The following is a 25129-nucleotide window of genomic DNA, read 5'->3' on the forward strand; positions in this document are numbered from 1 at the left end:
CCCCCCAAAAAAAAAAAAAAAACCGCGTCCCGCCTCATTGGCTCTCTCTCTCTCTCTCTCTCTCTCACGTCGTGTACCTGAAATGCGGGTTTCCCAAATCGGTGACGTCGCGCTCGCCCATCTCCCTGCCAACCGTCTCCTGCTCCTCGGCGCTCACGCCGCTCTCGCGGGCGAGGCGGTCGCGCTTGGCGTTCTGCCAGACGTAGTAGATGCGCCAGGCGCAGATGAGGACGAACTCGGCGCCGAGGGCGATGGAGGCGCCGATGGTGCCGGGGATGTAGCGCGGCGCGTCCTTGGCCTTGAAGATCTGCGAGCCGCACATGTTGCCGACGCAGTAGCCGAGGAAGGTGGCCGACGAGATGATGGTCTTCTTCGTGCGGCCGGCGACGTTGGAGGGGACTGGGTGTGACGTCAGCTTTCAGTGTTTTCTTTTTTCCTGGATTCTTTTTTCGCTGTCTGTGTGTGTGTGTGTGTGGAGGATGCTCCATAAGAGAAAAGGATAGGACGAAGGAGGTAAAGCTTACTTAATGTCCAAGCCAGGAAGAGGGAGAGCACAAAGGGTACGGTCATGAAGTACATGCCCCATTTAACCCACCGGTTCTCGTACGTGTTGGGTAGCAGCGCCATGGCGAGCATGCCGATGAAAGGCGGGATTGTGGCAGCGGCCATGATGTACATGCGGCGGTTGGCCACTTTGCGCGTGTAAATGCCGACAATCACGAAGATGACCAGGGATGCCACTGTAGGGGAAGAGGAGGATTGCAGGTCAGTGAGAATGTAGCAGAGATGAAGGGTAAGTCAAAGACATACCGGAGCGCGGGATCTCAATCAGGAGGACTTGGAGTTCCTCAAAGCCGAAGGACTTGTACATGATTCCTCCGAAGGTTGTCAAAGCGCTTGAACATGGTGATGTCAGCCTGTAGCCTAGGAAGTTGTTACGGATCCGACGAGACAACATACCCGTTGGGCACGGAGGAAAGGAAGGCGTTGATCATGCTGAACCACAGTTGCGGATCACGGAAAGCCTCTCCAACCTGTGGCCACGACCACTTGACGCCAGTGACGTCACGACCAGCCTTATTCTTAAGGATGCGAGCAGCGCTTTACGGGAGAATCGAACAGTCAGTTTGGAGTTCTTGCGTCCAGCGCACGTATGGGGAAAGGACTTACGCCATTCGCTTCTCCTCTTTGGTCATCCACCGCACCTCCTTCGGGCTTCCGAGCAGGCCGAAGCAGATCAACGACAACACGATGGTGGTGCCGCCCAAGAAAAGCGATATGCAGCGCCAGGGTGCCAGGCCACCGTACTTCTCGGCGTGCGAGCCGATGCCATACATGACCAAGTTGGCGATGATACCGAAGCCGGCGTTGGCCGATTGCCAAAACAGAGCGCGTGAGGAGTGCTCCTCTCTGCGATACCATGAGCCAACGACGAGCACGAACCCCGGAGAGATTGTGCACTCGAAGAAGCCCTGGAGCGCACGGATGGCCATAAGCTGGGACCAGTTCTGCGCGGCGGCGATGCTGATGACACAGACGCCTGGTTTAGGATGTCAGTCTCGGCATGGGGGAAGAGACGGGTTCGTGATTTACGCACCCCAGCAAAGCATGTATATGCTGAGCGACCGGCCCAGAGCCCAGCGCTGCAACAGGAAGTTGGATGGGAACTCTCCGCAAAGATAGGCAATGTACTGAATCCATGTTAGCCCATCTTTCCTCCAGCCCCATGGATGCGCCGACGTACGAAGATGGTAGTCAGCCATGAGTACTGCTGCCCCACAAGGCCAGTGTCCTCGCGCAGGCCGAAGATGGCCTGCGTGCTGAGCGATGTCTTATCCGTCTGCTGGATGCCGTAGCAGAACCACATCAGCGGCAGCAGGTACCTGTCGATCTTCCGCAGCAACTTCTTGTACTGCTCTTCCGTGTAGTCCGACTCGCGGATCTCGTCGCCATCCTGATAGACAGCAACGACTTCGATGTCTTCGTCAACCGCGGCGGTGATGTTCTTCTTCTCGTCGACGGCCTTCTCGTCGCTGCTGCGCGAGTTGTCCAGCGACGCGCGTACGTCGGCTTCAGCCACGATGTGGGCCGGATCGGACGTCGAGGTCATGGTTCGAGAGGAGAGGAGAAGAGAAACAAGTGACGCAGAAATCCAAGCTGAATCCACGGCGGGTCAAGCACCACACCAAGCCCCGCTCTTAAATACAGCTATGCAACACGCGTACTTTCGCAGAAGTCCGGCTGGGAATCCCGAGAGTATCGGCAGATAGGTTGCATCTGGGGCAATCGAACGAGCTTGGCGGTCCAGATAGCTTGGTTGCCAAGGTGGTATACAGATAAGAAATGGGAGACCCAAGTCTGCCGCGCCGCACAAGAGGCGAGAAGCGTTCAGAAGGCCGTGTACCGAGACAGGGGTTGGTGCTTACTACCGAGCAAGATGGCCGAGATAACGAAGCCTTGGCGCGCGGCGACCACTCAACCACCGTGGATCAAAAGTGGGAGGGGGAAAGCTGGGGTAAGCTGGTGGGTCTAACCTGTCTTGGCAGTTGGCCCATGTCATTTCATGTATTCAGAGGCTCGTTTCCGATAACCTTGGGCTGTCCGCACAATAGCCGTCCTCGATTCGTTGGTTTTTAAAATGGCTAACGCTTGCTGCATCTTACCGCAACTTGGTACAGACCCGCTTCCATCCACCAATTAAGAAGAGCAACGTCTTAGAAATACATGTGTAGAAATTAAATCTCAATATTAAACCCACAACCCACACTCAGCTCCGCAAGAATCCAACAGGCCGTAGAAAATATAGGGCTACCACTTAGGAGGCAGTCCTCTTCAGGTGATGTGCCGGTGCTGTCCAACTGCCGTCAACTCTGGGGCCGGAGAATCAGGGAATGACGCCGCAATAACTCGGCAAAGTGATGACCTGGCCAGGCTGCAGCGTGTTCGGGTTGACTCCCGGGTTAAGTGCCAGGATTTGGCCTGCCGACGTCAGGTACTGCTTGGCGAGTTTCACGAACACGTCGCCGGCCTTGATTGTGTAAGGACTGATGTTGCACTGTGTACCGGGGCACACAGGAATGTTAACGACCTGGCCAATCTGAATCAAGTCCGGGTTGGGGATGTTCTGGCGGTTGGCCTGGATAATCGAGTCGAGGGTGATGTTGAACAGGGTGGACAGGGCCGACAGCGTGTCGCCGCTCTGCACAATGTAGAAGCCCGGTCCACCCGGAATGCACGTGGCCGTCGGCGTAGTTGACCCCAGGCAAGATGTGTTATCCGGGAAGCACACCTGCGGGGGAATTACGAGCGTGTTGCCGGCGATGATGACGTCCGGGTTGGTGAGGTTGTTCGCATAGAAGATATCGCAGATGCCGCGGTTGAACTGGCGCGCAATGGTCGTCAGGGTGTCTCCGGATTGGATGACGTATTGCTGGGTCGAGCTATCAAGGGTAATGGTGCCATTGCACACTGCAAGACATGTCAGCATCGCTGGAAACAGATGTGGCGAGCTGGGGGGGTGGGGGGGTTTTACGCTGGCGGGCCGTCAGCTGGGCCCCTGGCAGTGCTGCTGCACCAGATCCCAGAAGAGCTGCCGCTGTGGCAAGAATGTATTTGAAAAGCATTTTAATGGAAGTCGGCTTGTTAAGGAGTGTGGAGGTTCTGAATCCTGAAAGACGAAAAGAATGTACAGAGGATGTATCGAAGGTATTGCGATGGCCTGCAAAAGTATTTAAGAGGTCACGGTTTTTACGCGGTACCGGATGAGTGCGGAAGACAAGAAATGAAAAGACAGGGGTTTTGGTGTGAGTGATAGATGAGATGTAGAAGAGACATCGTTTCTAAGATTGCTCACAGAATTTTAGCCTGCGTATTCAATGGCATTTTAGTCAGTTTCGGTGAATGGAGTCAGTTTAAGGTTTGGTCGAGGGCTAATCCTGTCAGCACCCTGCGTAAGCGAACATAAAGTTGCCGAAAAAGGACTAATGGTGACACTGTTGCGCGGATACGTGAGTGTGCAATTAGCCTTGAGTCGCGATGCTACGAAGCACGACCGATGGCGGACAAGAATAGCTAGACTGCCGCTTGCGGTTTCCTCTCGTAGAAAGAAACACTGATACTTCGAAAAGAGCGGTCTTGTATTCTGAGCGCAAGAGAATCGAACCAACATTGCCACGGCGCTGGCCGTCTCAACCAAACTGAGCAGGAGTAAACACAACATGTTGCGGACACAGCGGTCCTGGGCAATCTTGTGTTCTGGGAAGTATCGTAAAGCAATGCTCTTGGCAAATACCTTACCGGCGGAGTAATTGAGTCAGAACCGGAACACGCTTCGGCCAGATGTTCGGAAGAGAATGTTGGCAAAAGAGACGGGCAGTACCCGGCCCTTTATGATGCGCCACATAGATTGACGCTCCTGCGATTCTTGGCTAGAGCGGGCTTGAGAGGCCTGGGAGGCGCTTGCTGGCGCCGACGCATGAGTCAAAACCGATCAGTACCAGCTTTGAGCGGCCTTAGGTAGTGGATGCTTGGTGGCCGTATGGATCGGCTAACCCCGCAGCCGTGGCTTGCCGATCGATCCGTGACATCATGTTGCGTGCGTCCGGCAGCAAAACGAGTGGAGTCAGTCATACAGACCCGCAAAACAACAGGCCCGCGGAGGGCAAAAAGATGATTCCTCGGTATTATGCGACACCTGTGAGATTCGAACTCACGCTCCCGAAGGAACTGGCTAACAGCTGCTTCCATCTCGAAAGTAGCAGGCCAGCGCGTTAACCACTCCGCCAAAGTGCCTATGAATCATAGCCACTTCGGAGATCTGGGATCTCCGGAGGTTGATGGATGAGGACGGAGCTGGAGGAAATATAATCGTGAGGTGGTGGGTGTCCAGACCAGCTTGGGCTGTTGTGCGTTCGCAGGACGGCGGGGGATGGTGTGAAAGGGGTGCGATAGCGCAGCAAAGAAGATGCGGGGTAGTGGGACACGTTGCCTTCCAGGCGCCGAGATGTTGACGCGCGCGAAAAATTCTGCAAGGGCTTCCTGTGGAATGGGGTGCCCGCTGACGACGAGACGAGACTGCGGATTCCACGCGAGAACCGGGTCTGCAAGAGGTAAAGGCAACTCAAAAAGAGCTGGGAAGGGAGTCTCACTTGAAGGGAGCAGGATGGCAAGGTCATGGCAGTGGGGATGTCGGGTAGGTTTTGCGCGGACGTCGGCCGAAGGTTTGGTTTAAGCGAGGCAGCCAAGGCAACTAGCCAACAACACTTTAGCTTCAGGGCTATTTTTACATCCAATAAAACCCAATACTCAACAACAACAACAACAAGCTCAAACTACTTGTTGAGACAACGAGCCATTGAATGTCTATATTCTTGCGAATTCATCCATCATGTTTTGCACAGAAACTCTACGACCCAACAACATCGGTTCCGCCGTCACTTCTGTGTTGAACGAGACCACTATCGCTTTTGGACATCCTTCCCCGTACTTTATTTTGTTCTGGCATTCGCAACGATCCCGTTGTCCCTGATGTAACTTGTCAGAGAACAGGCACCTTGGCAGATGAGCCACCTAGCTCAATTGGATACGCTTGAGAAGTTATCAGCCATTCTCTTCGCTTTGAAAAAGCGTCCACTATTCGCGCAAGCTTCAGTCACGAAAGTCATGACCGCGCAGTCCGCGGGTGCCTGTCGGGGTCGGCCACCACTTCTGATGATGCTCCGGGGTCCAAACAAGCCTTGAGCTTCGCTGCGGCCGGAATCCGACTTGGCAACAGCTGTAAATGGTCCGATCTGAGACGGACCGATGGGCCAGCACTTCCGTGGAGATTGTAAACGAGCGGTACATTTGCCATCACCCCTAGAATATAGTATTCTGGAATACGGCAGGCTCCGCTGTGGGGATGCGGGCGATGCGTCTTACCACCCTTCGCCCGCCAAGTCGGCTGAAAGGCACACACAACCTGCCCGTGGAACGATGGACCGGGGAGCACGGATGCATCACGAACAGCATCGTCTGAAGCCGCTGAGAATGGAGGGATCGGTAACGGCAACCGCAGCCATGAACGGCATGGATTCCGCCGGTTGATAATTCCGATGGTTAGGAGCCTGCATCAGCCCTATACTACTACTTGCCTATGTATTCCCGTGCAATGAGCGGCACCGCATGTTTGCTGACTCCCCCTGCTTATCGTTAGTGTCGTGGTTGTTCATTTTGGCCAGCGTTTCAAGTTGATCGGTTTGCCGCAGATGCGGGGCCTGCTCGGAGCCGTGGGCGACCCTGTTACGGGCGCAGCGCCTTCTTCGGCTCGCGAGATTGAAACGCCCGCCACCAAACCACCCATCACCGCTCCGCCCCGCCCGCCGCCCGGCCAAAATCCGCTCCCCCTTCGGCAAGTCACCGCTCTCCGCTTCCCCTTGTGGCACACGCCCCGCTCCTCGCCTGACTTCTGGAAACACCCAGCTCTCCCTTCCCTCATGCCAAGGGGCACCGGCAAGCCAAGCTTCCGTCGTTGAGCTTGTCTGCAGAGCAACCTGCCGTGTTCCGTCGCCTGTGGAACTTCTCCTGCGTGGCCGACAGAGATGCCATCACAACGTGTGCGCCCCTCCCGTCATGTGGCGCCGCCTTCCGCCGGACCTTCGAGAAGCTGGCGCCGCATTTCGCTAAGAGGGGCGGAAGGCAGTCAAGTCGAGAGGCAAGCGGCTGTCGGTGCGGTCCCGTGCGTCACCATCCATGCGCCGATCTGGTCTTAGCAATCTTAGTCCTCATGGCGTCTGTATCACGGTACGAGGTCGGCAGCAACCTGCACACCAGCTGTGCTGGTATAAAAGTCCATGTCGACGGCGCCCAGAGTCCTGTTTTCGCTCCATCGCTACATTCATTCTCTCCTTCTCACTCCAGCATTCGCTCTTTGCAACTCCACATTCGTTGAACGAATTACCACTCTTTCAAAATGGTCAAGGCTTCCACCCTCCTTCTCGGCGCCGGCGCCGCCTTCGCTGCCGCCGCTCCCACCGAGCTCGCTGAGCGTGCCAGCTGCACCTTCACCGATGCCGCCTCCGCCATCAAGGGCAAGAGTTCTTGCAGCACCATCACCCTCAAGAACATCGCCGTCCCGGCTGGCGAGACGCTTGACTTGACCAAGCTCAAGACCGGCACCCACGTCATCTTCGAGGGCACCACCTCCTTCGGCTACAAGGAGTGGAAGGGTCCCCTCATCTCCGTCTCCGGTACCGACATCACCGTCACCGGTGCCTCTGGCCACGTTATCGATGGCAACGGCGCCAAGTGGTGGGACGGCAAGGGCACCAACGGTGGCAAGACCAAGCCCAAGTTCTTCTACGCCCACTCGCTCAAGGGCAAGTCGACCATCAAGGGCCTGAACGTCAAGAACACGCCCGTCCAGGGCTTCTCGGTCAACAGCTCCCAGGGCCTCACCCTTGACAGCATCAAGATCGACAACTCGGCTGGCGACAAGACCAACGGTGGCCACAACACGGATGCCTTCGATGTCGGCAGCTCTTCCGACATCACCATCAGCAACGCCAACATCCAGAACCAGGACGACTGCCTTGCCATCAACTCTGGCACCAACATCAAGTTCATCGGCGGCACTTGCTCTGGTGGCCACGGCATCTCCATCGGCTCCGTCGGTGGCCGCAGCGACAACACCGTCAAGGGTGTCACTGTCCAGAACTCGACCATCAAGAACTCCCAGAACGGCGTCCGCATCAAGACCGTCTACGGTGCCACCGGCTCTGTCTCTGATGTCACCTACGAGAACATCACCCTGGAGAATATCGAAAAGTACGGCCTCGTTATCCAGCAGGACTACAAGAACGGCTCTCCTACCGGCACGCCCACGACCGGAGTCCCCATCACCGACCTCACCCTCAAGAACATCAAGGGCACGGTCAAGTCCAGCGGCATCAACGAGTACATCCTGTGCGGAAAGGGTTCGTGCTCGAACTGGTCTACCTCTGGAGTTTCCATCTCCGGCGGCTCCAAGAAGAAGACTTGCTCCAACATCCCTAGCGGCTCCGGTCTCAGCTGCTAAGCGGTGCGCGTCATATGACCATTATTACATTCTGTACATACTTTGACTTTTACCACGCTTCTAATCAAATAGAGCGATTTGCTGCGTGCAGCGCATACAAAAAAGCTTTCCCATGCATCTTGAACGTGACACCAATCCTGAAACCGTGCATCGCCTACAAAACCCCTCCAACCATGCCACAGCACAGTGATACAGCCCCCCTCTTGCAGCCGATGGCTAGCGTGGATTTTTGCTCATGTCATGGGTAGTTGAAGCCATCGTCCGGACGAGAATGTCGAATTAATAATCATACACTCACGTCCGGATGATAGCTTCAGCTACCCACATATGTTATTTTTCTAAGAAAATAGCTGGGGTATAGTTATGCCTGGGGCCTTACTATTCTTCACGCTAGCCTTCGGCTGCGAGACCCCCCTGTAGATAAGAAGACAAACCCACGCTCATCAAACGTCTCTTCATTCGCCTGAAATCTAGCAAAACAAATATTGTGGCGTCAAACATTCGCCTCCCAAAACACCAAACATCTACGTGCCGACCTACCCGTGGAATACGACATTCCCCAACTGGGCAGGTCCTCAACGCCAAGCTTTACGTTCCGGGAAGGTTCCGACTTGCAAATTAGAGCTGAGACAAGCGAGGACAAGCTTCGGTCGATCAAACAACCTGTGCCCCCACACCCTCTGGTCCTTGGCTATAATAAATAGACGCGCGCGCATCTCTTGTGACGGCCAAAAATTAGAGCGGTTGTTGCCGCTGCGTTGCCGGATTTTCCGTTCCGCTTGTACCGGTCGGATTTGCTGGCCGCCGTCGTGTAGATCCGATGGATGGTGTCCTGTGCGCATGCTGGAAAGGGGCCCACCTACAGTCCCCTCTCGCAGTCCTTGGCTAGCGGCGTGAATTTGTTTTTTTTTATTTTTGCTCATGTCATGGGTAGTTGAAGCTATCGTCCGGACGAGAATGTCGAATTTTTAACTACCCACGTGTGTTATTTTTCTAAAGCAAAGCTGGGGCATCGGCGTGGTTTCGGGATCTTGGCTCGAAGGAGAACTCTCTCTGACTTTGGCTTTTCTGCCGAAGTCTTGCATCCATGGCATATCCAAATCTCGCGTACACAATCCCACCGCCAGCGGTCCTTGAAACTTGCTCAGGGGTTCCTTGCAGTCAGGGCACCTAGTAGGTCTTGGGGTCGACTTCTTCTTGATGAGCTCCGGTGGACGAATCTGGCCAGTGTCGTGGAAGTATAGATAACACCGCGAACACCAATAGGACGCGTAGAAAAGACCTTGAACCTGGGCATAGACGAACTTGGACGAGCTTATCCCACAGTTGCAGCAGTGCTTAAGCCAGTTTCTCCGGCGGCCAATACCCTGCTTCATCGAGAAGGTGGTATTCAGGCCCTCCCACGACGGACTTGGAAGCGTCGGTGGAACGCAATGACTGAACAATTGCAGAGAGTCTCCAGTCACCTATTCGGACCGGAAGTTGTTGTCTTGGACAGTACGCAATAGGATCATGCATAAGCCCTCGCATACCGAGAACATAGCCGTGCCAATCTCTGACTACTCAAACACCATCAGAGCCCGGAGATTCATAACCGCGTCTGGTGAGGAGGTAGCGGCATGCAGACAACGTCTCGAGCGTTCTCGACCACTCTTCCCGGTTTTCGTGTTTCGATATGTTGCGAATCGTAGCGAGAAAGTAACCGCCGATCCGACGTGCACACCGTCTGGCCAGTTGTACTCTAGACCAACCACCAGTCCTTGAATGACATCGCAATAGATGCCTCCATCGGTGAGGTCAAATGCTGGAAGACTGCATATGTCGTTTGCAGTGTACGTCCGGGAACCGAGAAGCATCTACACTTCCAGCGGCATTCGAGAAAGAACAGAATCAACGAAAGCCTCTTTGCCTAGCCTCGTCACGTCTTAAAAGAAGATATAGATGTTTCCTGCCCAGGCCAGAGATGGATTCACGCCTACCAGTGAGGATGGTGCAGATAAGGCGAGCTCCGGGTTAACAAAGATGGGAGTCGTAGTAGCGAAGGCACAGAGACGATCCACGATATACAGCAGGTCATCTTTCAGATGCGCCCGGGTAATTCCAAGCTCAGGTGACGGCAGTAGGAGAGTAAAGAAACGTTCAATGCCGAGGTTGAATCCTTCAGTTGACGTCAATATACTGTACGTCCGGCGCTTGTGCTTCGTAATGCGAACAGATGCAGGTTCGCCATCTTCGTTCTCTTCAAGTTCGTCATTCAGGATGTAGTCAAATTCGTGGCCCGTATAAGCCGTGTATCTCGGGCGATTAGAGGCTTTTCTCTCCTTCCTCTCCTCTTTCTCTCCGACTTCATCACTTCCGTTGTCGTTCTCTGAAAGTCCATCATCCAGAATGTAGTCGTATTCGATATCGCCAGCGATATTCCGTGAAGGTCTGGTGTCTAACCCTTCAAGCTCATCGTCGAAATCCGTAGCATCTGCCTCGGACTGGCTGTCACCATACGACGAGGACGAATCAATGTCCATGATGTAGTGACCTTCGTCGCCAGAATGTTCAATTTCCAAGTCGTACGCGTAGTTGCGTGAGACGGGAGGGCGCTTGCGGAGCAACATGGCGAAGCTCAAGTAGAGATTGGAAGAGCGGCAAGCGATGAACGGGAGAGCAGGCGGTGACGCTTCCAGTAGCAATGGGGCCTTCCAAGTGAGCAGTGAGAGAGCGAGCGGCGACGCTTCCAACAGCGGTGGGGCCTTGGGGGCTAAGTAAGCAGCGAGAGAGTGGATGGTGAAGTAACGAGTGTGCGGCGATAAAGAGTGTTGTTGATGGTGTAAGAGAGGATCCGAGAGACGGGAGTTGAGGGCTGAGAGCTGGTGGTGGGTGTGGTAGGTACGTCAGCGACCTGCACCTACCTTCTTAGCCCTTAGCTTCGCGCGGTTCTACACGACGCGTCTTCTCTCTTTCTTCTTCGTAATAGCTCGTCGTAAAACTCTATCTCTATTTGGTAATGCGGCTTTAATTCGTAGCACAACTCCTCCCGCTATACGACACCATTTCTTGGCTACTCAATGCGGCATGAACTCTTCGTTTCGCCGTATCTCCTCTGCTTTTCGCCTCCATTTCCACTTCTACTACTACCTTAGCTACTGTCGTAGGTGGTGAGGATCGTGTGGATTTTAATCTTATACCTGTGACCCCTTGCAGCGTTGATTTTGAATAATACACTCGGCTCGCAACCAGGCTCTGGTTTTAAAGCAACCTGCCGGACATCTCGCCGGGGGATGACGAGCAACACATGATAGAATTTACCGCCATCAGGCGTATCAATAAAAGAATATATAATTCTTTTGTGGTCAAAAGACCCAGTCCAAAGCAACCCACCAACGCCAGGCTAACCCAACCAGTACTATTCCAGTACACTCACCCTCCTCCGCGAACGCCCTGATACCCAAAAGAACAATTACAGATCCATCCGTATACAAGTCGTATAAGACAAGGGAGCGAAATAGCAAGAGCCGCCTTAGGAATAAAGAAGAAATAAAGTGCCGTGTCCTTCATCAGATCTCCCCTCCCCTCACTGAAGCCGCGCAGCCCAGACTGCACGCCTTCCTCAGGAACGGCAGGAAGGCGTCGTCGCCGGAGCAGACCAAAGAGTCCGGTACGTAGTGCCAGTACTCGATCCATTCAGCTCGCGGGAGAATATACTCCTTCTTGCAGACGGAGCACTGCTGCCCGCCGTTTTGCTGAACCTTGACGGCATCGTCGAGGGCGCGGAGGACGGGGTCGGGGGTATCGACAGGCAAGAGGTCATGGAGGAGTTCGGCATTGGGTACGGCGCGAGCGGCGGAACGTAGGGAAAGCTCGAAGAGGGAAGGGACTCGGGAAGCCGACGTAGGGAGATCATCGGCAGGCGTGTGTCCGACGGAAGGAACGGGGAAGGAAGTGACATCGTAGGAGGTGGAGGAAGGCTTCTGGGGCGAGCCAGACAGAAGACGGCCGTCGAAGTCCATGCGAGAGACTGAAGTCGAAGCGATGAAGATTGGCTCCTGCTTCCACACCGGAGGCTTGAACGGCACCTGCGGCGAGGAACCTCCATCGGCCGAGTTTGCCTCCTCCCGCATCTTCTGGAGCACGGATTCGTGAAGCCTCAGTGTCCAGACCAGCTTCTGCTTCTCATCGTGATCCTCAAACTCATCCTCTTCCAAAGCCGCTTTCATTCCGTCTACCACCTGCTGCATCTTCACCGGATCGGCAGGCAAATCAAATCCTTGATAAGTGCGAAGGCCCCTTACAAATGGATTGGGCGAGACGCTCAGCCGTGTCAAATTTCCCCTTGGCGGAACGAGCTGCAAGAGCTCCCAAGGTAGCCAGCGCAGCCTATTACCGGCCAGGTTGAGCTCCTTCAAGTTTTTGAGATTAGCAATGGCTGGAGATAGTTCAGTCAGCTTATTGATGCGCAGGCTAAGGACACCGAGATTTTCCAGCTCCCAGAGGGCTCCCGGCAAGCTGCGCAGCTGATTACTCGAGAGATACAGCTGCAGCGATGGAGTGAAAGGCTCATAAGCTTCCTCGGACGGGACCTCGGCGCCGACCTTAGGGTGCCTGATGAGATGGGCCAGGGGCTCAAGAAGATCATCGGCAATGGAACGCAATTGCAGGGCACTATCGCAGTCAGAAGCCCCGTACACAAGTCGTTATAGTCGCAGCAACTCACGAAAGATCGACTCTCTCGTTTCCTTCTTCAACGCACTCGTGCACCTTTGCATGAGCAACGGCGTGCTCTGTCGAGCGCGGCTCCGGCACGTGGACAGGACGCGCGACGGGAAGCTCGTCAGGCTCGCTGGGAGCGCTGAGGCGCGGGACCTGGCCGAACAGGGGTGGACCAGTGCTGGCGGCGGCCAGCTTCTCAATCAGCGAGTCATCCGACGAGTCGCTGGGCAGCCAGACGCCACTGTCTTGGTTCCTGGAAAACTCAGCCTTAGCTGGGCTTGTCCGGTCGGACTTTGGCGTGTGGCCGTGTGCGAACCATGTGCCTGTGTACTGCCGCTTCTTGCGTGCGGGGCTGTTGTAGTTCTCAACATCGTCGGCGGCGTCATCGCTGGAGAAGACAAAGGGGTCGCTGGAGGTGTGGTTGGACGAGTCATTGGCGTGGTGGTGCTCATGCAGCGACTGGGAGCGGGCGCGCTTCTTGCGCGACGCCGACGTCGTCGGCAGCAGCGGAGGGGAGCTTGGGGGCTCGAGATCCGGGAGCGGCGGGCTGGAGTCGCGCGACATGGCGGGCAATGTTGTGTAGCGGATGCGACGCGAAAATGAGGAGAGCAGGAAGGGTGCGGGAGGCGCCAAAAGCAATTCGGGAGGCTGGCGACGCGACGCGCAGCGATACCGGGAGCACAGGAGAACGCGGCGGCGGAACGCAGTCACGCAACGGAGGGGCGGACCGGCGGCCTGGTGGCACGCGCGGGCGATCGCAGGCGCCGATCGCGATAGGCGATGGATTGGAGTTGCGAGGGCGGGGTGGGCGATGTTGTTCGTGGCGTTGGCGGGCAGTCGCAGCCCCTAATGGTAGCGTCATAGCCTAGGCCAGGCCCGGGCCGCATGGAGCGAGCCAGCGGCTCTCGACACCTGCAGGCTGAGGCGGTCAGGCACCTCAGCACGAGGTGGGCGGCACGCAGTGTCTTGTCTCTCCCTGTGGCAGCGTGGTGTCGAAGATGCGGTGCACGCGGTCCAATCATGCTTGCCGCGCGCTCACCTGCTCCTCTGGGCAGGCGGCTGCTGCTTACAGCCCCCGACCGTTGATGCGGATCAAAGCGCTCGGCACGCCCACCTATTGGCCGCGCCACCCTACCACCTTCTCTATACATGCTCGACTATGGGCCTGTTTCAACCGGCGCCCTCGCTGATTGGGCCCCGGCCCTATTGCACCGCCCGACTTTTGCCTCAGGGACCATGTGTGAGCTGGCTGCGTGCAGCGGGGCCGCCCCAAAACCAATCCACGAGCGCATTTTTGCCCATGCCGTCCAAACGCATAAAGCCTCGCCGCTGCCCGCCCTGCAGAATGCATCGTCGAGCAATTCACCCTCTCTAACCCCCCAAGACAGCAGTCTCTCGCTTTTTCAACCATGGGTCAAGGTATGCCGCCTCTGCTAACCACCTCTCCCGGCGCTAAATCGTCTCCAGGCGGAACTATCGACCTGATAAATGGCACTCCCTACCCATGGACTCTCAGCGGCCAGAGCTCCTATCAGATGAAGGCCTGGTCCTTCCCGTCGACTGTGGCATCCGGTACGTATCCCCAGTCACGTGCCCGCAGCTCTGGCTGATGTGGTGCAGGCGCCTCCATCCCTGTATATGTCGAATGGGACCAAGACCCCGGCAAAGACCAGAGGGATGACGGCGGCGAGGCTGTGTATTCAATGGGTGGAAGCTCGGGCACTTTTCAAGTCCAAGCCAGAAACACCGATGGTTTCAACCTCGAGGTCTATCTCGAGGCTGTCGAGACCGAAAACAATCCGGTTGGGAGCACCATCAGCCTTGGCTGGAACCACAACGCTGCCGTCAACCTGGTCTTCGGTGGTGAGCAGGGCGCTTTCACCTCAAACAACCCTTCTGTCGACTGGATGCATCAGAACCTCGCAACTCTTGGTGACCGCAAGCTGCGCCAGATTTGCATGCCGGGCTCGCATGATGCGGGAATGAGCGAGTTCAACGCGCACACTGGCCTGGTCAGAGACACCAATACTCTCACCCAGAAGTTCAGCATCGCCGAGCAGTTGACTGCTGGGTCGCGCTGGTTTGATGTGAGGCCGGTGGTCGCCTCCGGGAAGTTTTGGGCCGGCCATTACTCCGATACTAAAATTGTCGGCTGGCAGGGAGCAAACGGACAGTCACTGAGCGACATCATCAACAACATCAACACTTTCACTTCCCAGTACAATGAGCTGATTATCCTGGACATCTCGCACACCATGGACACGGACAATGACTACACCGACCTATCCCAGGCCCAATGGAACACCCTCTTCACCCAGCTCCAAAGCATCAATCATCGTTTCAATGCAACCGGCGTCTCGACTTCAGAGGACTTGTCAAAGCGCACCCTCAACCAATTCATCGGAAACGGGCCATGTGTCTTGATTGTTGTCGAGCTTCCCAGCGGAATCACACTCGGTGATTATTTTAGCCAGGGAATAGTAGCGAGCTCGCCCAACTTTCCTTTCTACAACAGCTATTCAAATACGGACGATTTGGACACCATGGCTTCCGATCAACTTTCGAAGCTCTCCAGCCAGCGCAAGACACCTGACGACGAATTCTTTCTTCTCTCATGGACGTTGACGGAAAGCGTAATTGATACCATCTGGGGCAGCGTCCCTATTCCCGGAGACTTGAACTCCATCTTGGAACTCGCCGGCAAAGCGTACCAGCCACTCTTTGAACACTTTGATAATTTTACCTCTCAAAGCTACCCCAACGTTCTGTACATGGACCTTTTCGGGGCCTTTGACCAGGACGCGACCGCTCCGTCCACAGAGGTTGCGGCTTTAGCACTGGCAGTGAACGGTATTGTGGGCCGCAATTAATGATACATGGTAATGTCTTTTCATTTATCGTATTAGCTCGAGCAAGGATTCACTTCGGTCTTTGGAGCTCGATCTTCATGAGTTGTATATACCCCAGCATAAGCTCGATATGTCCTCGGGCATGTTTGAATGTCATCTCAACTATCTATCATCCGCCAGCTGTAGCGTTCCTTTTTCTTGGGGCTTTTACTCCTGGCCATTTGCTACAATTACCCTGCCACCGTCCACACACACACAGCGCCCGTCAACGTATGCCTACAATTGTTATTAGTGGTTTTCTAGACACTGCATTTCAGACTTACCCCAGCTTGACTACACAGATATAAAACCGTCCCGGCAATATCTTCCAGTCTTCCCGCCCTCCTTGCCGGCACCTTGTCAAATAAATTCGCAAACATGTTCCCCTCCGCACCTACAGGGTTCATATTGCTTGGAACGACTTGGTTTGTCTCAAGTCAGCACTTCTGTTCCCACTCCTTCGTTTCACTTATATCCTCAGCTCAACGAATGGCGCCAAAAAAAAAAAGGGAAAAAAAAGAAAGAAAACTCACAGCCCGGATTAATTGCATTCACCCTGACATACCACCTAGCAAACTTGGCCGCCAGCATCGCAACCAGATGGTCCGTCGCAGCCTTGCTCGCGGCATAGCTCGTCAAGTCGACATTGGTGCAATTGTGCATGCTCGCGCACGAGCTTGTCACGACCACACTCCCGCACCCCACGTCCCTGCCCTTCCTCAGGCTCGGTCCACCTTCCGTTCCCGGCACCGTCGCGACTTCGACGACATCCCGGTCCGCCGCCGCCGCGAGCAGGTGCACCAGCGCCACGGCCAGGAAGTAGTGCGCGGTCGTGTTGATGGCAAACGTGTCGGCCCAGTCGCCGTGGTGGTGCGACCACATGCTCGCCTGGAGCGTGGGCAGGTCGGCTGTCGTGACCTGGCACGGCGTGGGCGCGTCGCGCCGGATGCCGGCGTTGGACACGAGGATGTCGAGATGCGGGAGGTGCAGGGTGTCGGTTAGATGGGTAGCGAGGGCGGCGATGGACGTCTTGGTCGAGAGGTCGGTCGGGAATCTAGGTACGTGTCAGGCTTGTGGTTGGGTGGGCTGGGTGGTGGTGGTGGTGGGAGAAAGGGAGCATGTTGGGTTTACCCTTCTGCTGTTCCACCGCTGGGTGAGCCGAGGACATTGAGTTCGTGGACGACATCATCGATGGGGTCGGTGGGGAGGGCGGTGATTATGACGCGGGAGCCGTTGGTGACGAGGCCCTGCGATATTGGACGATGATTAGTCAGAAGGGGCTTGAAGAAAAGCTTTGTTGGCCATATTGGTGTTTCTGCCATGTCAGGTCGACCGCCTTTTCCCTAATGTTTATTCTCGCCAACGTACGAAGGAGGATGATAAGAATTAAACCAAGTGATTGAAGTAGTACGCAATAATAGTGTCCTTTGGTTTTTCTTGTACAAAAAAAGAGGCATAAGCTGAAAGAAAAGTTGCGAGATAGAAATAGACACATTCACTCAAAGCACATGCATACCTTCGCGATCATCAGCCCTATCCCACTGCTACCGCCGGTAATGAGAGCAATGCGGCCCTTTACGTCGAAGAGATTCCCAATTGCCGCAGCCATTTCACCGGTTGTGGGTGAGGTCAATGGCTCGTACAGAAAAGTTTGGCCCTCAAGGGAGCATGTGTTCGTCGGACACGAAATGGAAGATGCCCGCGTTTAGTGTCGCAGCATCCGCGCTATTGTCGGCGTGTCCGACAAAGAGTGGGCGGAGAGGGGTAGCGGCCATGACTTTTGATCATCTTCACGGTCAACTTACATGGGAAGTGGAAGCTATCGCCTGGACACAATCTTACGATTTTTGATTCTACATTTACTTCCGGATACCTGCTTCAACTATCAATAAATATCGAGATGGCTGATATGGCCCATCGGGCCTGTGGGACTGGGGGCCCAGCAATGCCTCTAACCGCATTACAACATATACCATCGGTTAGATCACATGCTGGAAGGCTGCAAATGGCTTTTGCCGCATAATAACATTTCTGTAAGAGAATCTAGGCTCGAGATAAGCTCTTGGGCTTTTGCATGGCTGAAATTCTTTCCCGCACTTCCAGAACCGCAATTTCGTGCTCTTTCGACGTCCGATGCCATATTCAAGTGAAAAGGCAGGGGTCAAGCTTTCATAAGACGGTGGGGATAAAGCTGGAGGGACGCACAGTGCTGCATAACTGGAGAGATGCAAGTGTCTTGTCCACTGTTGGTTGGAGTGTTGTGCTATGCGTGATCCTTCTCCATGCAGTATAAAACGCTCGTCTGCTTGCCGGCTTGCTTCACGTTCACTTTTGACGGCGAAAAGAGGAAGAAGAATTCCAAGCAACTGCAGAGTCTTTCAATTCTTCATGGCAAAAAGTGGCAGAGGAAGCCTTGACCATACTATGGCTCCGCATATCATTTCCATTTTCCTCTTCGGCAGAGGCGACCAACACACAACACGGGAAGCGGGCCGAAGCAGAGGCACCATGCTGGCACCTGCCTCCTTCCTCCGTTCTTCTTCTTCGAACCAAAAAAGAAGGGGATACGGCAAGGGTGGGTACCACTTTCCAATAGAAGGTGGCGTGGTCGGATTGGATCCCCAGAAAAAAAACACGTGATTTATTATAGGGATAGGCGCAGGAATAGCTAGCGTCATTTACCTCGTTGGGAAAGACAAGGTCAAAGATTGCGGCGTAGCTGGGCTGACGGGTAGAAAAGACGGCAAATTCCCGAGCTGTCGGTGGGGAGATGTAGCTTTCCCCTGTGTCGTGTTGGCGAGCCTATACAGGAAATATGAGCTTGGACATGGCGATTTCCACGCGCGTGGCTTCAATGCTTTCTCGTATCTAGGCCGGGTCTCGTTTTCGCTCGAGAACTCAAGCATTACGTAGATCCCACGTGCGCACCGTATACGGTACCGGATCAATGACCTGCAGCGGAACATTTTGACGAAGATCGCGCGGGCATTGTTATCAGACGGCGGAAGAATGAAAGCGGCAAGTGGGTCTCCGCGTAAAGAAACCCAGGTGCGGCGCAGCAGGAAGAAGACATCCACATGCCGAGTTCTTTGTTGGGGGCCGCCTCCTGGGGCGAGAAACTTTTCGACGGCCTGCTGTCTCGTCAGGAGATATCTGTTCCTGTCCGCACACTGTCGCAGACAACGCCACAGCCGTGTCGCGGTGGTGCGACAATGTCGCGACTCGCGCCGTCCAGAACTTGACAGCTGCCGGCGGCGGACGGACGGCCGGCCGGACAGACGGCGTGGCCGGCACCAGAGAGCGGTCCGTTGGCAAAAAAAAAACGGTCGACTACCGGCTGCCAACAGGCGATCGGAGAATAAAAAACCAATGTGGAAACAACTTCGAAGCCGGCTGTTTCACGGGATGACGAGATCGCAACTCTCCAGTCCTCTGGGCTCTCGTCAACTTGGCCCTCTCTGGCTCGGGTGCAGCCGGCAGCCGAAACACGCTCCTCGCGCCGTTCCTCTCCCTCCATCTGCCCGGCGACCAGGATCCTCTCGATTTTGCCTTCTTTCCCCCTCGTCCCTCGTGGCGATTTGGGCAGTAATGGTCGCGCTGCCGAGTCCCGACGGGGCCGCCCAAGGGCCCCGGCGCCCTGAATCCTGCCGATATGCGAGCGCCGACTCTCATCAAACCCAAAAAAGCGCCCCCGGCCTGTTAAAGTGAGACGGGCAACAGAGCGTCGAAGGGGAACCTCGACAAACAAGCGAAGGGATGGGCTGCCACGAGGCAGACAAGGATCATCCTTCCTCTGGCCGGGGGGGATATGATGACTGCTCCTACCTTCGACGAACCGGCGGGGCCTCGTCATCCATCATACGCCATACGCGTGCGTGATCCCCCCCGTCGAGGCCTTCCAGCAGGAGAATGCGCAAAGGACGTCTGCTGCCGTCGTTCGCAGCGGTATGTCTCTTGGCCTGGCCGCTCTCCTCGCTCAATCCCGCTCACTCATCATCTCTCCCACCTGTTCTCTCTTCCCCTGCGTCTCGAATGTCACCCCTCTGTCCCCATTCGTTCCACTGCCATGACTCGCAGCCCAGCCTCAAGACCCTTTTTTTCCCTCCAAGCCGAACTTCGGACGATCCACCACGCTCGCCCCGATCTCCATAGCGTCAGAGACGTTCAAGGCAAGGCGTCATGCTGATCCCGCGCCCGTTGAGGACGAAACCAAGGGGTAGCACTGGCAGTGGCGCATATGAAGGAGCGGTATCGTCCAAGGCTAACCTCCGCCCGAAAGGGTGCCTGCGCAAGCCACAGGTCATGCAGCAGTGAGGGGATCACTGCTGACCGTGTCGATTGCCATCTCTCTGCGAGGTGGTGATGTCTCAGACTCGCCGATGAGGCAAGACAAGCGTGGACCAGCCGTGAAGAACAAGGAATGATCTCCCTTGGCCGATTGAAGCCTGCCGGGGAGATCAGGCGCACCGTAGCAGCAGCACCGCACCACACCGCCCGTCACTGACTCGGGGTGCATGCCGTGCTCAACATGGTTGTCCGTTCGCTGTGGTATATTCGCGCGCAGCCCGGGGGCCAGGGCAGAAGACTGTAGAACCATTAGCCACGTGAAGGGAGGGCGCGCGCTAAGGATCCTGATAACCGGTTTGACAGCAAACGCGCTTCCTTCGCGCGCCAGTCAGACCTTGATTGAACGCATGAAGGAAGCTCATGGCCGGTCCATTTTTGCCCTCCCTTCCTTCGCTTCTGGGAGCCGCGTCGCAAGTATACGTCGTATCTAGAAGGCTGGTGCCTTTGATATCGCAATTCCTTTGCTTACTTTGCTGAGAGATGAGGGGGAAAGATTACTAAACCGGGGCCGAAAAGGGGATCAGAGCACGTTTCGGCCTGGTGGGGGAGCTTGGGCCGCCTGTCAGTCTTCAAAACTTGAACGATGGAGTGACGAATGCCTGTCGCCGGCTATTTTCGATGGCCGCGGCCGTTGTCCGGTCCTGGTGCGGCCAACGACGCGCGTGGTGACAGCCAGCGGATCCGCGTCCGTGCTGCTTTTTCCCAATCCGTCGGTGAAGGAGTCTGGATTCGTCAGTGCGCCGTCCCCGAAAGCCATTGCACGTGTGCCACCGACGGTCGCTATATCGTGGTATATTCGCCCTCGCTCGAACGTAGGGGTATTAGCTATAGGCTGTGGCTGCTAAGCCAGCGAGCGCACGTACACGGTCGTTACGCATTTTTTGGTAGGCTGATGCGGGAGAAGAGGAAAAAAAATAGCACAAAAGGAAAGAAGAGGTATCTGATGCCCCACCACCTGCGCCAGAGACGCCTGAAACCCTATGTGCGTGCGCATCCTTTCGCGCGCAGATCAAACCCAAAATATCCACCACTTTTGCCAATACACTGTCGCCTCTTTTCCATTACCTAACCCTTATACGATGCTGTCGTCCGAACGCCGCCCGTTGTGCTGAGAAGGCGGTGCCGACTCTGTGATATGCGTCACCTCGACGCTTTTGCTGATGTTCATGGCCCCGGCTCTTGATTCCGCAAAAATGTGCTCCTCGGAAGACCCGTCGCTTTGCGTACGCCAGTTCTTGCTTTCGCCGCCCGTGACGGTGGTCCTGGTGCCGGTGCCATCGGGCCGAAGCGTGTCCATGCCGTGAGAGTAGCTCGGGCTGCGAATGTATCCTGACTGCTTCTTGGAGCCGAGCTGGTTCGCGGAGCTGCCCCAGTTGGGCGTGAAGCGGCTGGGATGCGTGCGGGACGGTGTGGACAGGCCGGTCTTGTGGAGAATCTTTTGCAGGAGCGGGCGAAGAGTGGCGACACAAGCAGCCGTCATACCAACACCGGGCTCAATGGTAGACCAAATGGCAACGTCCGTGGACTCATCTGCGAGGCGGTCAGTCAAAGAAGCCATTCCTAGTTCAAAGCGCGCACATACAGAGAAAGTTGTCGAGGACCTTCAGCCCCTTGATGAAGGGGATGCGGACAAGGGTCGCCGTGCTGCCAATGGCTGCGAACCCAAGGATGATGACCACCACTCCTTTGGTCCTCGTGTTCATGTGGAGATCCCAGACGATGAAACCAGGAAGGATTCCTATTGCCTGCTGTCAGCATTACACGCAAGCGCTGGCATGGCCCAAGGGGTACGCACCAAAGGTCCAATCGGCAATGGCGGCGAGCGCACTTGCGGCGTAAGTGATGTTTGCAACCGTGTCCCGCGGCAAACAGTGCTCGTTGTTGGGTTTGATGGTCCAGAAGGTGTGGATAGGAGAGCACTGGAAGGTGACAACGCAAAGGTAGGCGAAGCCGAAGACGATCGAGGCGCCGTTGACAAAGTAGATGATCCAGATGTGGAAGCGGTTGACTGCGATGCGGAGCAGGAAAAGACCAATGGCAACCTTGAGCGTGGACGATGCTATTACATAGAACAATTCACATATGTACCAAAACTGCACAAGTGTCAGCGGACGCGCGAGTCGAAGGCGGAGCGGATGGAGGCGTACCCGTAAAGCTCGTCTCCTATCGTTTGGATCTAGGTCTTTATCTAACCGGCCGGTGCCGTAGTAGACGCCGCCGAGCTGGGAAACGAGGTAGACGGTGAAGCAGGCCAGGGCAAGCATCATGACCCAGTCATCGATGCCCCACGACTTGATCATGTAGGCGCGGACATAGATGCGGAGCAGGACGACGAGCCAGGCGAGAATGAAGAAAGTGGTACCGATGGCCAGCACCTGCTGGCTTCTGTCCTCCATGGCGGCAGATGGGAAAGGCGGAGCGAGGGGAGTGCAGGAGACCCGAGGGAGGGGACAAAGGGAGCACTTAAGCTCGACCACGCCGAGTGATGCAGGACTAGGGCAGGCCAGAAGTGGGTGAGGTCGCCATGTAATAGCAGGTTGGTACGGGCCATGTTTGCAGATTAGCGCAGCCGTCCAGCGGGCTTAGCGTTCGCGGGATGGCTCAGGAGGTAGGGATCTCTGCGGGAAGAGGTGTCGCAGACGAACGGGCAGAGTGGAGCGCGGCTTTCGGCTGTGGCATGTGGCAGGCGACGTGGAGGGGTCGTTCGCCGGCGGCGCAATGGCTGGATGTGCACGCAGTCGACTAGCAAGGCAAGGGCTCCGGTGCCTGGGCTCTGCTAACCGCTTCCACGCGGACGCTCTTGGGGGATCCAGGCAGCGGGCGGAGGCAGGGTCAGATGCAGGGGGCGCTGCCAGATCGTGCGGCGCTGGGCAGCGCGGAGATTTGTGAGGCCAGCAGGCATTGCGCCCCGAACAGGCAGCTGCAGGCCGGCACTTCTGACCCAGCGCCCGTTCGCCGGATTCGCCTATTTGCGAAACAGCGCTGTGCTTGATAACTTTATCCCCGGCATGTGAAGGCTGCCGCAACGGTCGGCCACATGCCCGCTTTTCGGCATCACGCAACGCAGGCGACGGTGGTGGCGGCCGCATTTGACAGGAGGGCTGCCCACCCTCGCCTGGACGTCGACTGCCCCCGCAACAGCTCCATTCTGGGAGCCGGCCGCCAGAATCTCGGGCACGACGAGCCGATCATTGCTGCGCTAGACCCAGCGCACCCACTCGCCGTCGTCCCGCCAGCGATGATTGCCTGTTGCCGACGACAGCCTGCCGCACGGGCCGCCGCGCGCCCCCGCGCGGAGCGCAGAAGGACGCGAGAGCATCGAGAAGCGCAGCTAAAAGAAGGTGCGTGTGCGTGCGCGGAGCGGTGCGACGCAGCTAGCGTTGGCGCTGTTTCCTGCGCTTCGGCATGCAAGGAACCCGAACGCCTCACGCCAACGGCGCCCTCCCCCCAGCCGTGCTGCCGCAACTGGCCTCGCTGTCGCGACGCGCCTGCGGGGCGATCCTGCCGAGGGGTGCAGAGCAGGTGCGAGTCCCCGCGTTGTGCTGGGTCGAACAGCCTCGGCGAACCGCAGCGCCGGGCTGCTGTGATGCGAGTGACGCAAATTTGCTTACGTGGGTCTGCCCGAGTCAGGGCAGCAACGGCAGCCGGGCTCCCCATCATCCCTCTTCCCAGCACAGCCCGGCAGCGCTGCGCGTTGCCTCTCATCATTCACCACAGACTGACGATCGCCAGCAGCAATGTCGCTTCGAGTCAGCGTCCAAGCCCGTCGTCCTTGGCGCCTGTGAGCACGATCAGCGCCTGGGTCCCCGCTGCAGGCGCCACGCCATCACCAGCAGATCCTCTTGCTTCCTTAGGACCCTGTCCCGCGTTCCTGGATTTGACAGCTGCCGAGTCGCCAGTCTCTTCTTGCCGGCCGCATGCGGACGCAGTACGGCTGCATTTCGCTCCTCTGCAAAGCCCATGGCCAACACTCCCCCGTGGCGCAGCCCGCTCGCACTTCGGTGTTTTCGATAATAATGGGCGCGCTTCCTCTGCCCTTGGTGCTTACGTCCAGCGCCACGCCCCCTAGCCTGATGTCAACGCTACCAACGCTTTCCGCCTCATTTCTTCGGCAATCTCGAAGCACAGTCGCTGCTCCCAGTGCCCGCCCAGCTGGATGCTCAACAGTCGATCTAGCTCCGGATTTTACTTGTTCGTCGGCGCCATCAGCGGAGAGCTGACCTTCCGAAGGATCCGCCTGCGCAATCCGATTGCCCTTTTGGGCTGTCGATCTGGCTTTGCTACTACCCAATTTCTATCCGCCGGGCCAAATTGGACGGCCCGCGGTGTAGGCCCGAAATCCGATCCTAAATCCTGCGCGCGTGGCATGCGACTCTGGCTCTGGTGTCCAACCCCCATTTACCGCCGATCATCTGCCTGAGCAATATCTGATCTGCTGGCCAACCGGTGGTCTGAGCAAAGACGAACTCACCGCGAATTCTTTGAAGTGTAATAGGCGCAATAGGGTTCCAGCCACGCGAGTGCTCTCCAATCCGACCGATTGGTAAAAGCAACCACAAATCGTCGAAACCCCACGGGCTCTGCTCTATACTGCTTTGCTGAGATCCAATATTGAGGCTTCAACCGGGGTTTGCTCCGCCAGAGTGCAATCATTGCCACGTGTGAGCCCCAAGCTTGAATTTGCCTGACCGCTCACCTCCAGCCCAACCATGCTTGCACCTGCCAATCTAATTCCGCACAGCGGCGAACAGCAGGGTATTCGCGACCAATGGTCTAGCTAAGCTCATTAGATCAAACGAGTCTGACCGAATTAACCTTGTCAGAGGCAAGCATCCCGGGTTGAACCTTAACGAGTGGAAGTGGCCTCCCGTCGGCGACATCTGCGTGAAGGTTAACAACGGCAACGCGTGCCTCACACCTCGCAAACCTAGATCCTAGCCATAGCTCGAGGTTGGAGTGCGCAGGTCTGTCCAAGGGGTTCCTGCTGCTTCCACCGGCTGCTCCCGGATATACCACCGGCTCACCAAGCTTAGTTTCTTGTCGATCAGTTCGAGACCCCGACAATGCATGACTCTCCCCCAAGTAGAGAAGAATTTTCTGACTTGTGTCACACAGCATATAATCGAAGCCCATGACTAGA

General features: G+C 56.3%; 8 protein-coding genes across 8 annotated transcripts; 2 read left to right on the forward strand and 6 right to left on the reverse strand.

The window, feature by feature from the left end:
* Positions 1 to 64: 64 nt before the first annotated feature.
* Positions 65 to 2110, reverse strand: LTHEOB_10567 (MFS transporter; the record flags this gene model as incomplete). The annotated part of the gene is made up of 7 exons (XM_035507226.1): positions 65 to 399; positions 525 to 740; positions 811 to 896; positions 961 to 1101; positions 1171 to 1540; positions 1598 to 1691; positions 1745 to 2110. 7 exons carry the CDS (start codon positions 2108 to 2110, stop codon positions 65 to 67), a joined length of 1608 nt encoding a protein of 535 aa, XP_035367177.1.
* A 774-nt stretch (positions 2111 to 2884) lies between these two features.
* LTHEOB_10568 (Peptidoglycan-binding Lysin subgroup) lies at positions 2885 to 3487 on the reverse strand (the record flags this gene model as incomplete). The annotated part of the gene is made up of 1 exon (XM_035507227.1): positions 2885 to 3487. The coding sequence occupies one exon, from the start codon at positions 3485 to 3487 to the stop codon at positions 2885 to 2887; it is 603 nt and encodes a 200-aa protein (XP_035367178.1).
* Positions 3488 to 6949: 3462 nt separating this feature from the next.
* On the forward strand, positions 6950 to 8053 carry LTHEOB_10569 (Endopolygalacturonase; the record flags this gene model as incomplete). The annotated part of the gene is made up of 1 exon (XM_035507228.1): positions 6950 to 8053. One exon carries the CDS (start codon positions 6950 to 6952, stop codon positions 8051 to 8053), a length of 1104 nt encoding a protein of 367 aa, XP_035367179.1.
* A 1925-nt stretch (positions 8054 to 9978) lies between these two features.
* On the reverse strand, positions 9979 to 10662 carry LTHEOB_10570 (uncharacterized protein; the record flags this gene model as incomplete). The annotated part of the gene is made up of 1 exon (XM_035507230.1): positions 9979 to 10662. The coding sequence occupies one exon, from the start codon at positions 10660 to 10662 to the stop codon at positions 9979 to 9981; it is 684 nt and encodes a 227-aa protein (XP_035367180.1).
* A 939-nt stretch (positions 10663 to 11601) lies between these two features.
* LTHEOB_10571 (Leucine rich repeat domain protein) lies at positions 11602 to 13318 on the reverse strand (the record flags this gene model as incomplete). Its single annotated transcript, XM_035507231.1, has 3 exons — positions 11602 to 12706; positions 12759 to 13007; positions 13071 to 13318. The coding sequence occupies 3 exons, from the start codon at positions 13316 to 13318 to the stop codon at positions 11602 to 11604; spliced, it is 1602 nt and encodes a 533-aa protein (XP_035367181.1).
* Positions 13319 to 14163: 845 nt separating this feature from the next.
* On the forward strand, positions 14164 to 15624 carry LTHEOB_10572 (Plc-like phosphodiesterase; the record flags this gene model as incomplete). The annotated part of the gene is made up of 4 exons (XM_035507232.1): positions 14164 to 14173; positions 14222 to 14326; positions 14375 to 15461; positions 15507 to 15624. The coding sequence occupies 4 exons, from the start codon at positions 14164 to 14166 to the stop codon at positions 15622 to 15624; spliced, it is 1320 nt and encodes a 439-aa protein (XP_035367182.1).
* A 209-nt stretch (positions 15625 to 15833) lies between these two features.
* On the reverse strand, positions 15834 to 17251 carry LTHEOB_10573 (Short-chain dehydrogenase protein; the record flags this gene model as incomplete). Its single annotated transcript, XM_035507233.1, has 4 exons — positions 15834 to 15879; positions 16208 to 16696; positions 16774 to 16889; positions 17159 to 17251. 4 exons carry the CDS (start codon positions 17249 to 17251, stop codon positions 15834 to 15836), a joined length of 744 nt encoding a protein of 247 aa, XP_035367183.1.
* Positions 17252 to 21061: 3810 nt separating this feature from the next.
* On the reverse strand, positions 21062 to 22385 carry LTHEOB_10574 (Integral membrane protein; the record flags this gene model as incomplete). Its single annotated transcript, XM_035507234.1, has 4 exons — positions 21062 to 21519; positions 21572 to 21727; positions 21785 to 22082; positions 22137 to 22385. 4 exons carry the CDS (start codon positions 22383 to 22385, stop codon positions 21062 to 21064), a joined length of 1161 nt encoding a protein of 386 aa, XP_035367184.1.
* Positions 22386 to 25129: the final 2744 nt, after the last annotated feature.

The sequence above is a fragment of the Lasiodiplodia theobromae genome, assembly GCF_012971845.1.
Source record: "Lasiodiplodia theobromae strain AM2As chromosome Unknown scaffold_40, whole genome shotgun sequence".
NCBI lineage: Eukaryota > Fungi > Ascomycota > Dothideomycetes > Botryosphaeriales > Botryosphaeriaceae > Lasiodiplodia > Lasiodiplodia theobromae.